The sequence below is a fragment of the Rhinocladiella mackenziei genome (genome assembly GCF_000835555.1).
Source record: "Rhinocladiella mackenziei CBS 650.93 unplaced genomic scaffold supercont1.13, whole genome shotgun sequence".
Taxonomy (NCBI): Eukaryota; Fungi; Ascomycota; class Eurotiomycetes; order Chaetothyriales; family Herpotrichiellaceae; genus Rhinocladiella; species Rhinocladiella mackenziei.
The window spans coordinates 38,330-51,398 of record NW_013550592.1 but is presented as its reverse complement, the minus strand read 5'-3'; the positions used below and the strand labels follow the sequence as shown (position 1 = coordinate 51,398).

General features: G+C 51.8%; 5 protein-coding genes across 5 annotated transcripts; 3 read left to right on the top strand and 2 right to left on the bottom strand.

Moving 5' to 3' along the window:
• Positions 1-1,404: 1,404 nt before the first annotated feature.
• On the bottom strand, positions 1,405-1,764 carry Z518_11350 (uncharacterized protein; the record flags this gene model as incomplete). The annotated part of the gene is made up of 1 exon (XM_013411045.1): positions 1,405-1,764. The coding sequence occupies one exon, from the start codon at positions 1,762-1,764 to the stop codon at positions 1,405-1,407; it is 360 nt and encodes a 119-aa protein (XP_013266499.1).
• Positions 1,765-2,010: 246 nt separating this feature from the next.
• On the top strand, positions 2,011-3,313 carry Z518_11349 (uncharacterized protein; the record flags this gene model as incomplete). Its single annotated transcript, XM_013411044.1, has 5 exons — positions 2,011-2,085; positions 2,147-2,253; positions 2,328-2,948; positions 3,008-3,140; positions 3,182-3,313. 5 exons carry the CDS (start codon positions 2,011-2,013, stop codon positions 3,311-3,313), a joined length of 1,068 nt encoding a protein of 355 aa, XP_013266498.1.
• Positions 3,314-3,926: 613 nt separating this feature from the next.
• Z518_11348 (uncharacterized protein) lies at positions 3,927-4,367 on the bottom strand (the record flags this gene model as incomplete). Its single annotated transcript, XM_013411043.1, has 1 exon — positions 3,927-4,367. The coding sequence occupies one exon, from the start codon at positions 4,365-4,367 to the stop codon at positions 3,927-3,929; it is 441 nt and encodes a 146-aa protein (XP_013266497.1).
• A 770-nt stretch (positions 4,368-5,137) lies between these two features.
• On the top strand, positions 5,138-5,902 carry Z518_11347 (uncharacterized protein; the record flags this gene model as incomplete). Its single annotated transcript, XM_013411042.1, has 1 exon — positions 5,138-5,902. The coding sequence occupies one exon, from the start codon at positions 5,138-5,140 to the stop codon at positions 5,900-5,902; it is 765 nt and encodes a 254-aa protein (XP_013266496.1).
• Positions 5,903-6,405: 503 nt separating this feature from the next.
• On the top strand, positions 6,406-11,448 carry Z518_11346 (uncharacterized protein; the record flags this gene model as incomplete). Its single annotated transcript, XM_013411041.1, has 6 exons — positions 6,406-6,497; positions 6,604-6,884; positions 6,948-8,176; positions 8,230-8,694; positions 8,795-10,885; positions 10,945-11,448. 6 exons carry the CDS (start codon positions 6,406-6,408, stop codon positions 11,446-11,448), a joined length of 4,662 nt encoding a protein of 1,553 aa, XP_013266495.1.
• Positions 11,449-13,069: the final 1,621 nt, after the last annotated feature.

The window sequence follows — 13,069 nt, the reverse complement described above, 5'->3', positions numbered from 1 at the left end:
CCCCCCCCCCCCCCCCCCCCCCCCCCCCCCGGATCCTTCAAAATCTGCCTTGTCCATCCGAGTGCGCCTCGATCATCCTCCTAATCCTCGGTCGTCATGGCCTCCTCGGAGGATCCGTTTCGGCTCCCTCATGCGCCTAATCCCTCCATGGTGCATTTGACCTCGCTGGCCACGTAACATGCAGGCTCAGCTAACCCCGCCCATCATCCACACCCGACCAGGGTCCTGAGGATACTGGTGTCGGCGTCAGCAAGTCTCCTTATGCCGCCTTGCGAAGGTAAATCCGCGTAATGGACTTCCTTGGTTATCTTCCCACACTTGCAAAACCCAGCGAGATCAACGCCACCGATAATAGCAAAATGTACATCGCCTGGCGTGCTGTGGTAGGCATTCAACTCTCTATGCTGCACCAGCGGTGCCGAGATTCTGCATCTCGACCTGGTGGAGGAAGCCATGGAAGATGGCAAAACGCAGCGGATCTTTTAGCACAGGCCGGTGCAGCAAGCTGAGAGCCGCACCTGGTGCATCCAATCACAAAAATACCTCACAAGGTGATCGACGGAGTGCCTGCGTTGCTGCCTGCGCTCCGCCTGGAAAATGCGACATCGAAGGGGGCTGAGTCTTCGATTTCGGCCCTCAGCGGTTCCGAGGAAGGAGCCGCTCTCCGGTGAAAGGGATACGTCGGTATGTCGTAAGTGGATTTTTCAGCTGCTGTCTCCTCGTTTAAGCTGAAAGAAGTGCAGCGCCTCCCTAAGAGAGGCTTGCGAACGGCAATATGAAGGAGGAAAAGTGGGGTTCGCAAAACACAATTTCGCTCGGACGGACGCAGATGTTGATTCTCTGTTCCAGATGATCCCAATGGTGGGTGGGGCGTGTGCTTGTGAGGCTGGCCATCTATTTCAAAGAAGACTGCAGGATAGTCAAAGAACTTCTGAAGGCAGCTGTCTCGGTCCACTGGGCATGTTCTCATCCTCGAACCCCCAGGACCCTAGAGAACGAGCCAGCGCCCGTGCCGTCCCCTCATTCTCGAGACCACCGTCGCCGCAGTCAATGCCAGAATAGCCAGCATCCCCTGTCTCTCATAATGTTTCGGTGGCATGGGCCCATGAGATGGATAAGACGCAGACTTACCTTGTTAGCCCACAGCGGACTAGGGCTCTCAGGGCTAGGCCGGAAAAATTGCCGATGAATCCTCTGCGGGATGTTTGGCGGAGATACCAGTAGAAAAGACCTCATAAAGTGGTGGGCGAGCTCAGCTGGCCAATGGAACAAACATAGAGACAGGTCCTTTCAGGGCTAAATCGACTTCCCCTTCGTTTTCAATCTTCTACCTTTACATTGGCATTAAAACTAAGCATAGCCGCTGCGTGGTAACACTTAGGCCTCCAGTCTGGGTGATCAATATCAGCAGGAAGATATTTGATCTATCTTCTTAACCGGTAGCGATTTGAGTCCCAACTTGTCCATCTGCGTCACAATTTCCACCACATCCATCGATACCATAATCTCCCAAATATTGCCTTCGATGGGGTTCCAGATGTAGCACTTGCCGCCAGACTGAAACATGTGTAGGCAGTCGCCAGAATCCGTATCACAACGCATGATCGGTTTCGCCCATTCCAGGCCGTGCCTTCTAGCCATTCTTTGACCAGCGCCACTTTCCTTAGCCCAGTAGATGTCGTAGCCCATCTCCTCTTTGTCGACTGTCCAGCCTTTTGGCGGTGTCTTGCCATAGTCAGCAGGATAAACATAGTAGCTCCTCATGGAGTGCACACACAATGGTAGTACTGAGCGCAGAAGCCATCAGTTGTTTGACGTGGATTGGTCTGGAATTTTGTAGCAGTGCGGAAGAGGGTGTGAGTGTATCCAGGAACGAAAATTAAAGAACGGCCGCAGTCCGTCAAAGTTGAGGATGGAGTGGTTGCAGGCAGGCACCTGGCTTGGCATTAAACTAGGCCATTCGTTCGTGATTTGCTTGTGTCTGCAACATTCAATTGGGTCGTGATTACAATGACAGAAAGTCTCCTTTCTCCATTTAATGGTCAGCTAGACCTGCGAGACGCCTACAACTGGAGCCGGAAAGAGGTACCTATTTACTTAACACGAGCTTGCCAGTTCCAAAACGGCCGCTAACAACCATAACTAGACCTATGAATTTCTCGAAGATGTTGTCAGTGATCCTAACAAGTATGGTGTACTGTTGGACAGAGTGGACGAGCTGAAAAGCATCAGAGGACATCTCTTGCGGCTCAGGTAAGAATTAATTCCTCAGATGGCCCAATTACCCAGTAATCCTCTGTTCTAACCTTAGGCTTTCAAACCTGCAGTCATCCCGATGGAGCAGACTTCCGTGCCGGATCCGACTTATCGCCAGACCAACACATCTATCGTGTCTTAAACCCAGCCTGGCGAGGAGGGAGAGGAGGGCAATCACAACCTCCACCGCAACCACCAGGCCCTGTATCAAAATTTAGTGTGATGAAACATATCCATAATGGCAGCGAGTACTGGAGCCCGTTCGATCTGCTAGGGCATTTTCTGTCCTTCATGGGTCCGGCACCTGATAGTGCGACAAAACGGAACTTCTATCTCCCCATGACAGCGGTATATGGTCGGTGGTGCCGCCTGATTGCAGGAACCCATCCTAGGACCGGTATATGCGACATTCCCTACATGTTTCAATGCACCTGGTGTACACCGTTGAGCGACTCTAGCAAACCTACTCGGTTCTTCCTAGGTTCATCGTTAGCAGGATACAATTGGACACCTCAGTTGACGGGCACGTGGGAGTATGCTCTAAAATATGCAAGATTTGTTCTCGTCGATGGAAATCCCTTGCAACAGGCCGGCTATAACTTTGAAAATTCGCCAATGATCGAGAGAAAAGGGACGGGCTCCACAAGGTTTGGCAATTGTGCCGAAACGTACCCTTTCCTGGACTTATTGATGTACGTTTTATGATCCTTCTTACGCTGTGTCCACTGCTAATTGGTGACTAACGATGTAGAGGTCACAATCCTGCCGAAGAAACCTGCTATGGGCTTGCGCTCCAACAGGACTTTGTTTACATAGACGACTATCAGGATATGTGTTCGGGCGTTGTGTGGAAGAGTTTGTGTAATCCTTGTGATAACTGTAGCGTGATGATAAATTGGTTTGGTGGGAATATTGATAATTTTAGGAAACGCACCGAATGGGCTGGTGCGCCGCCTTGATTGTCTTGTCGTTGAAGAGTGGCATCGGCGATCACGAGAAGGGGGGAAGAGATAAGAAGGAGAAAGAAGAAGAATGGACGTCAGATGAGACTGTCTAGTGGGGTTGTTGAATAAAGGGCTATTGTGTGTAGGCTCCACAGCTGAAACACTGGTGAGAGGTTTCCATAGACGACGACGTTACTGATGGTTGCTCTGCGTAACGACGTACTATTCGCATGTCTATAAAAGAATCCTCAATACCTCGACAAGTAGATAGAGAACAGAGCATTCAATACATCTCGAGTTGCACCCAAATTTGACAGGGGTCAAGCGCCGGAGCTCTGGAGCCTGGGGTAAAGTAAAAGTGGGCCCACCTTAAGCCTGGACGGGCAAGAAGCTCAATGAGGATTTCCCGTTCTTGGCATGGAGGGAAGAAAGTCTTCAAAAGCGGCGGCACTGACCGCCAAATTCGGCGGGAAATTTCCCTGCAACCTGCGTTGAGCTTGTAAAGTTTGCCGGGAAATGCGCCTCCGGTTTGGACGGCTCGGCCCTTTCGAGTATGATCTGTCACGGGACCATGTGCCAAGGATTACGTATTCAGGGGTTCTTCAGCACTTCCTGCGTAGCATCCCATCTTGACTCTCTTCGTGTTACGTCTTGTATCCAGAACTCGTAGAGCTGGGTGCGCCGCCGCTTTTCTTCCCTCAATGCTAAGCCGCCACCCTTCATTTTCTAGTGTCTCCTTTTGGACCCCGGCCCTGCCATCTTATCAAGGTGATTCCTGCTGACCCACTTGCCATGCCTATCCATCTCCCTCACAAGTATCTGGCGTGATCCAACAATCACCACCGCAAAGGCACGGAAATTTTGGTCTGCAATCTCCTTTTGGACGGTAGGCCCCGTAATGTAAGACTGAAGCTGACTGCGGACACTTCCAGATACCGGACCATGGCCTTTTCCATCAATCCAGTTGTTGATGCTCCCTGTTCGGTATTTGTCGCCCTTGAATTTCAGTTTAAGAATGTCGTTTAGCTTCATGGCTTCGAGTCCTTTCGCTTTTCCAATATTGTCTTCTCCGCTAAGCTCTAGGGCGGGGGCGAAGCCCTCGTTGTCCTCTACTTTATGCAGAAAACGTCGGAATCCAGCAATCCCATTCCGTGCACTACCACACATGCGATCAACGTCAACATCGCCAATGGACTGGAAGTCGTCCTCCAAGCGAAGACGGTAAGCATCGACGAGCAGCTCGTAGACCTCTTGCTCTGGACGGTTGTGAAGTCATTTCTTCTCCCTGAGGATATGCAATGATTCGTCGATGGCGACAACTCAGGCCTTTTTGGTGGAGCTCTGCTTGTGCCTGTATTGCCGCTTGGGGTGCTGCCGCTGTTGTTGCGTTGGGTGAGGCAGTAGTTTAGCAGTCGCTGAGGTCTTGTTGCATACGTTCTTCCAGTCAGCCTTCTGGCATTCTCGAGAGCAGTAGTGGGTCATTTGGCGCAGTGTTTGAGACTGTCGCCTCCAAGTTGTTGGGCCGTTTTGGTACGCGTCGCACACCCGTGTAGAAGCCGGAGCAGGAGCAATGTTGATGGAGGGAGTATTTTGTGTCCGGCATTTAGTTGATTCGCCCGCTGCTGGTACCCAGAGCTTACTGTAGCGAGAAAATGAGACACGACCTGCCAGCAAATGCGTTGTGGGTTGCACGTTGCAGGCAAGGCCCGGGGAGTAGAGTGCCAAGCTCATTAGCTCATCTTGAGCCGGTCTCTTACGCTGAGGTAGTGGGTACAGCTGAGTACGACCAGTGATGCCCCTCGTTTCCCCCCTGAAAGGTCCACGTATCCGTTCCTCAACTTTATAAAACGGAACTCACTCTCCAAGCTCCCTCATGCACGGGAACCTCTCACCCCAATCGATCAATTACATTTTGATTCAAGATCTCAAAAGCCAGCATGTCTTACTACAATGATGACCGACGCGGGGATCCTCGTGAATACGGCGGGGGCGGCCGGGACGGCAACAATTATTATGACCAGAGTCAGCGTTACGATGACAGCCAGCAAGGTGGTGGGTATGAAAGACAAAGCGGCGGCCGTGATGACGAATATGGAGATCGGAGACAGCAAAGAGGATATGGAGGGAGGGATGAGTATGGCGGCGGGCAAAGCGGAGGCTACGGGGAGGAACGTCGTCATGAAGTAGATGGTGGAAGCTCTGGCGGTGGTGGCTCCACCGACTTTGACCAGGACGAAATCATGCGACACAGCCGACAACATGATTCCGGGGATTCCAGCCTCTTCTCCCAAGCCATGTCCTTCCTGAACGACAACAAGCACAGTGCTGTATCCGAGGACATTGATGAAGGCCGAATCCAGCAAAGTCATCAGCAGCTCTATCAGCGGGGTGGTGGCGGCCAACAACACGATGCCTCCAGTCTTGGGCGGGGAGCAGCAATGCAGGCCTTGAAGATGTTCACCGGCTCCGGAAGTGGTTCTGGCGGATCCGGATCTCAGTCCCAGATGATTGCAATGGCGATGCAAGAAGCATCGAAGCTGTTTGATACGCAGAACAGCCAGGGTAACGTGCAAAGTGGAACAGACAAGCAGTCGGTGATCAACCAGGCAGCAAAGATGGCCCTTCAGATGTATTTGAAAGGTCAGGGAGGAGGAAGCGGTGGTTCTGGATTGATGAACCTGGCCAGCAAATTCCTCTCGTAACAACTGTGAGGATTTGATTACATACATGTAATCCTACGTGACAACGGCATCGATATGCCGCTGAGGGAGTCCCTCCTTGCATAACACAGTGAACGTCATCACGTGTAGATCACGTGATAATTAAACCTTATTGCCCACTAGCCTTAACGGGCATCCTGGCCAGCGTCATCGATTACTACTAGCCAAAGGTCTCCATCTCCCTGGCCTCCAGCTTTGGGGAAACAAAAATCAGTCCCCTGATCACCTTTCTCGCTCAACACTGTTTGCAAAAGGGGCCTTCGAACTCCTCCAAACATCCATCATTACATACATCCCTCTGTTTGTGCCAGAACTAATCGCTCCTCCACCCAGTTCTCTGCTTTGTCGCCCTGTCCGCGCCATTTCTCCCGTGCCCAACGTGTCCGTGGACCCGCCCACCGACCCCAAATATGAGATGCGTGGCAGCGGAATTCTAGTAGCAGCAGCAAACTCATCGATCTATTCTTGTTTCGCTTATTGCAGCCATGAACCAAAATCCAGGCGATCATTGGCGTGCCCCCGGAGGCCCTCCTCAGAGTGAGCCGCAACCGCAAGGCAGACCTTTCGCAAGCTTTGGGTAAGATTCTATCTTTGCGATTTCTCCCACCCTCTTCCATCTCATATTACGACTTCGGCCCGTATGTCATAAATGAGTTCTGGCTAACTGACATTGATCTACACAGTCCAAATGGGCCTTCACAACCACCACCGCACGTCCTGCCTCCGCCGTCATCATACCACCAGCATCATTCTCAGCCTTCAGGAAGCCACAGTCTATCCATCGCGGATTTGACCCAAGGCCCCCACAATCACCAACAACAACATCAATACAATACCCAACCACCTCCTCCACCTCAACCGCAAGGTCATCCAATGGGTCCTTTAGGACACTCCATGCCCCAACATTCACCCCAGTATCTTGGCCGAGAAAGGGAGATGCGGGAGATGCGGGAGATGCGGGAACGTGAGATGAGGGAGCATGAGCTCAGAGAGAGGGAGATGAGAGAGAGAGAGATGAGAGAGAGAGAATTGAGAGAGAGGGAAATGAGAGAGAGGGAGATGAGAGAACGAAATAACATCGAGCTCCAAAGACAGCGAGATGAGATGATGATGCGTGAACGAGAGCGTGAAGCTCGTGAACGAGAACAAATGGAGCGCCTCCATCAAGAGCAACATCAACAGCAGCGCCCAGTGCAAAGTCATGCTGGGTCCATCCCAATACATCAACCTGTGGCATCAAAGGTGCAAAATTCCATTCACGGCCCGAATGGTCTGTTGGCAAACGGTGGTACTGGCGCAGTTCAACACAATGGCCCTGCACCATCCGCGGGCAACAATCTCTTTGGCGGGCCTGCACAACACGAACCTCAGAGGTCCTCTCAGTATATGCATCAACAAGTTGCGCCACCACCAGCACCGGCGCCGGCACCGGCACCACCACCACCACCACCACCACAGCAGCAGCAGCAGCCACAACAAGGTCAAGCCTTCATGCCCGGCCCATCCCCAATGCCAGCTCCGGCCCAACTTGCACATGGCCAACAGCCTATCCTGAACGATGCTCTCAGCTATCTTGACCAAGTCAAAGTGCGTTTCAGTGATCATCCCGATGTGTACAACCGATTCCTGGACATTATGAAAGACTTCAAGAGTCAGGCTATCGATACACCTGGAGTCATCGAGCGAGTCTCAAATCTGTTCAACGGTCATCCTGCACTCATTCAGGGATTCAACACCTTCCTTCCTCCAGGATATCGCATCGAGTGTGGGACTGAGGAGAATCCAGATGCAATCAGAGTTACCACCCCGAGTGGAACAATGACGCAGTCTTTGCAAAGCAGAGGCCGTGCACATTTTGAATCTACAGGGGCCAACCAAGGCGCACCACCCGTACAAGGTCGTCAAGATACCTTTGAAAGTCGACATGGGTGGGGCCAAACGCTCGGAACATCACCTGGTGCAAGATCGGCTGAGCTACCCGGGTACAAGCCGGTGGCTGGCGAGAGACCCGTGGATGAAGGACCTAATGCCATGAGTCAACAGGAACAGCGTGGTGTCTCGACTCTTCAAAGTGCTGTGACTGCCGTGACTAATGGCGCGACAAGACCGGCGCTGGCAGTTTCCCCTGGACCAGGCCAGCCTGGTGCGTATCCTCAGCAAACCGCTGGGTTTGCAGGAAATTCAGCATTGGGTGAATTAAAGCGTGGCGGACCAGTTGAATTCAACCATGCGATTAGTTACGTGAATAAGATCAAGGTATTGTTCTACGCCCGTTGTTTCCGCCATACCCTATTGCTAACCTTGGCCAGAATCGGTTTGCTCAGCAACCTGAGATCTATAAGCAATTTCTCGAGATTCTACAAACCTACCAGCGCGAATCCAAACCCATCCAAGATGTCTACGCCCAGGTTACCCAACTCTTCATATCTGCACCGGATCTGCTCGAAGATTTCAAGCAATTTCTTCCCGAGTCCGCCGCCCACGGCAAAGCCCAAGCTTCCCGTGTGATGGGCCAGGAAGAACAAACCAGCAACGTTCGCGGAGAACCAAACTATACTTCTGGCTCAGTTCCTCAGGCCCAGACACCAAGACCGGCCTCCAAAATGCCGCCGATGGGCCAATTCGATCCCCCCACTACAAGCAAAGACAGTAAGAAACGCCGCGCAGGGCCTAGCACATCTCTTGGGAGTCAAACCACGACGCAGCCAGCTGTTGAAGCCGGAGTCACTCAAGGACCGCGCACGGGGCCTGTCCAGGTCGGCAATGCTATCAAGGTATGTGGTTCAAACTGTCGCAGATACCTTCCTCCCCCACCATCGCTTCGCTTCTTGCCCCATCACCTCGTCCTCCTCGCCTCACTAACTTCACTCATAGCGTCCCAAACTTGCGACTCAGCGTCAGCCTCCCGCCGAACCTGTAGTCACCTCCCCGACACTTGTCCCACAACTGCCCGAACCCCTTCCGCCTTTCCCAAGCTTGTCTACTACCCCAGAAGAACTCGGATTTTTCGACCGCGCCAAGAAGCAGATTGGGAATCGCGCCGGTTATGCCGAGTTTTTGAAGCTCATCAATCTCTATACACAAGATCTCATCGACAAGTATACTTTGGCTGATCGAGTTGGATCCTTCATTGGGGGCAATCCGGACTTGATGACCTGGTTCAAGAATTTCCTTGGCATCGAGGAGCAAGACGAGGTGGTGGAAGCTCGTGCTCGACCAGATCCCGGTCGGGTGAATCTGTCGCACTGTCGCGCTCTTGGTCCCAGCTATCGTCATTTGCCCAAGCGCGATCAGAACAAACCCTGTAAGGGCCGGGATGGCATGTGCTACGAGGTATTGAATGATGTTTGGGCTTCTCATCCAACCTGGGCCTCTGAGGACTCTGGATTCGTCGCACACCGAAAGAACCAGTACGAAGAAGCCTTGCATCGGATCGAGGAAGAACGCCATGATTATGACTTCCACATCGAGTCATGTCAGCGAACGATCCAACTCATGGAGCCGCTCGTCCAACAAATTGGTGTCATGAGTGAAGCAGACCGTGCTGCCTTTATTCTCCAACCTGGCCTGGGCGGTGCTAGCGAAGCGATCCCCAAGCGCATTATCATGAAGATTTATGGCCGCGATGTTGGAGCCAGAGTCATGCAAGAAATGTTCGCACGCCCCACTGCGGTCCTCCCTATTGTCCTCTCGAGGCTGAAACAGAAACTTGAAGAATGGAAGCAGGTCCAACGGGAATGGGAAAAGGTTTGGCGCGACCAGATTCACAAACAGTTCTGGAAGAGTCTTGACCATCAAGGAATCAATGCCAAGAACCTCGACAAGAAGAATTTCCAGCAGAAGACATTGACAAGTGAGATCCAAGCCAAGTACGAAGAGGCCAGGAAAAACCGCGAGAATGGCATTACCACAAAGAAGCACCAGCTTGAGTATGCGTTTAATGACCTCGATGTCATCGCTGATGCGACACGTTTAATCCTTGCATCGCTGGATTCAGATCGTGTTCAATACAGCGGTGGAGAACAAGAGAGGATCCGTGGATGGTTCACGGATTTCGTCATTCGATTCTTTGGTCTCGACCCAGAAAAGTTCCACGAACTGCTGGAGACCCCCGCTCTGAGAAATCGAGATCATGATGAAGGCGCAGATGACCCTGAAGGCGACACTCATCCTCCCGCCAAAGGCAAATCTCAACGCAAGTCCGACTGGCTTCGGCGGCTGGCCCTTGAAAGGAGACACGGCAAAGAAGATAGCGTGGCATCTGCAAGTAAAGAGTCCAGCCCCATGCCGGGCGTCAGCAGTGAGATGGAACTCGACGAAGACACCGCAGCCTCTGAGACGCCTGAAACCCCACAGCACCCCTGGATCAATGTTGCCCATGGCAATTCATCAGTACGCCACCTGGCCATGGATGAAGCGTACCCTCACACAACCTTCAATTTCTATGCCAATGCTAACATCTATTGCTTCTTCCGACTTTTCGAGGCTATGTACAGTCGACTGCTCGCCATCAAGCTCAATGAGGCCAATGTGCAAGAAGCTGTTGCCAGATACAAAGGCACGAATGGAAGAGTCAAGCCTGCCATTGAACTGCGCATGATCGACAAAGGGCCGGACTTTTTCTTCTTCAGTATCGATGGAAAGCAAAACTACTATAGCCAGATTCTGCAGATGTGTGAAGACGTCCTCGTGGGCAGTGGGGATCTTGGCCATCTCGAGGAGACGCTGCGACGTTACTACAACAAAAGTGGTTGGCAACTGTACACAATTGACAGACTTGTGTCAGCCATTCTACGGTTCATCATGAACATCTTAGGTGGCGATGCTAAGGACAAAAGTGTCGAAATCACCAACTTATTCATGAAGGATCGGGAACGCCCAGACACCACCCGAAAGCAGGAAATCCAATACCGGAAGCAGGTCGAGCGACTGTCCAAGGACGGTGAGGTCTACCGCATCAGCTTCGTAAGCCAATTTCTCTCTTTCTCGCCCCGTCGTGATCCTGACTAATATATATGGAACAGACACCCCAAGATCGACTTTGCACCATCCGGCTTTTCCCTTCGGAAGATGCCACCTTTGACAATGACACCCTTTCGGACGAAGCTCGATGGCAGTATTATGTCGCATCGTACACGATGACGGATGCTACCGAAGGAGTCGATCAGTCACGAATGCACAGTCCATTCCTGCGACGGAACATTGCTCCTCAGAATGCGAACATTGAGGCGGCATACCAAGAAGTATACGGTGACCTGGATCATTTTGACGAACAGACTGCATTTATCAGCCCTGAGTCATACAAGCTTCTACTTCAGAATGATTTCGGATTCGTCCGACGGAAGGCTTTCGAGAGGCCCAGCGGCAAGGCGTACGAAACAGGAAAGATGGAAGAAAGCGAGAGATTCAGGGAGAAGTACGTGCGCAATACCGCCTGGATGAAAGACCAACGTGCAGAAGATGTGGAGCGTATCAAAGCGGCATTTGAAAAGGGCGTCAGAGAGGGCTTTTCTCGATATGATGATTAAGAAAGATGACGGCCGCGACGCGATAACTGCGTGGTCATGGGTGGCATAGCGGGCTGGGAGAATTGCCCAGGAGGTTGAGTCTATGGGGGGGGGGGGGGGGTGGTGCTTGCGTTATAAGTGACCCGAAGATCTGGATTTGGGACTTGCTTTAAGTCACCGAGGCGCAAACAGGCAGTATCTGTGTGCACAGGACCTCGGAATGATGTATTGTGTATCAGACATGACATGCCTCAGACTTGTCATCGACGGACTATGAAACATGATTGAACGTAGCCGCGAGGAAAGGGCAGTCATCGTCAATTCTTCCTCGCGCTATTCGAGTGGGGCATAGGATTTCCAGAAGCATGCCCGCGTTCTATCTGTTGACAGGTTGAGTGACAGGAACAAAGCAAATTTCCAAGTGAGAGCGTCATGGGCAATGCTAATAAGATCAAGTCTCCTCTTCCTGACTTTTGGGAGTGTTGGAATTGATTAGTTTTTCACTCGTTTTCCCATCTTTTCTCCTCTCCCAGACGTGTGATTTACCCGCAACGTCGATCACTTGCCTTCTGTTGGGCCATTGTTGAAAGGCTTGAGCATTGAGGTAGTACTAACTGACGATTGCGGTGGAGACAGGAACAAAGCTACAAGCGAATAGTACCCACGGAAATTGCAAGTCAAAGCCTCAAAAGACAGGTGCAAGCCCATGTCAACATGAGAGCGGATCTCAATTCTTCTTAACAACCAGAAAAGTCAATCTCGATGGTTGGGTACAAACCCCGTATATTCCAGAGGCTGTCGTAAGCCTGATGTTGACACGGAGCTGCTTCGGTAGCGAGGTATTCGGTGTTCTTTGGTCAAAGTCAAAGGAGAGACAACTTTCGAAGGGAATCGCTGGCAGTCTCACATACAAAACGCAATCTTAATGGCGTCAAACCAAGCATTGTACTAAGATGAAGTTGGTTTGGTGCCGGACGTTAAATCTCCGTTGGAGCCCCTTTTTTTTCGTGCCTGCACCTCTGCCTCGACCATTCGCCAACATCAGCTTCATATTTCCACGGTCCTCCCCGTCCAACCAAGAGGGTCCCCGTGAGTGGCTTGTTTCAGAAACCCAATCTCTTCAGTACCCCCGTTGCCCAGCCCTGCTCGCTGCCGAAATGTCTCTCCTATCACATCCCACCGCCCTGAAAGCCCGGCTGGTTGATTATATTCGTGACGGAGCTTGACCATGTCCACGTTTTTTACTGGTTCCTCGCTCATCATGGAGAGCAAAAAGAAAGGACCCAAAAAACTCTCTCCAGATTGATCATGGTCATTCTCGCTTGCCATGGATCATCTCTCACGTTGGGATACGCCTCCTCCAGCCAATACAGTTGGTCAGGGTTGGCGGACCACCATCGGAAGACCGAATGCTCTTTCGAGCTCATCTTAAGATTCGCTATGACTTACGTGGGAACGTTGCAGTACTGTAAGTTGAACTGCTTTTCTTGGGCCAGCTCTGCCCATTTCCCTTAGCGCCCTCCTGTGGGAACTTGGTGTTTGGCCCCATCAAACCAACGCCAAACCGGATCCCGGGCTCGCGTTGCACCGTGCTCACAGCTATATGCACCTTGTCACGTCGTTCGCAAACTTCCTCTTCCTC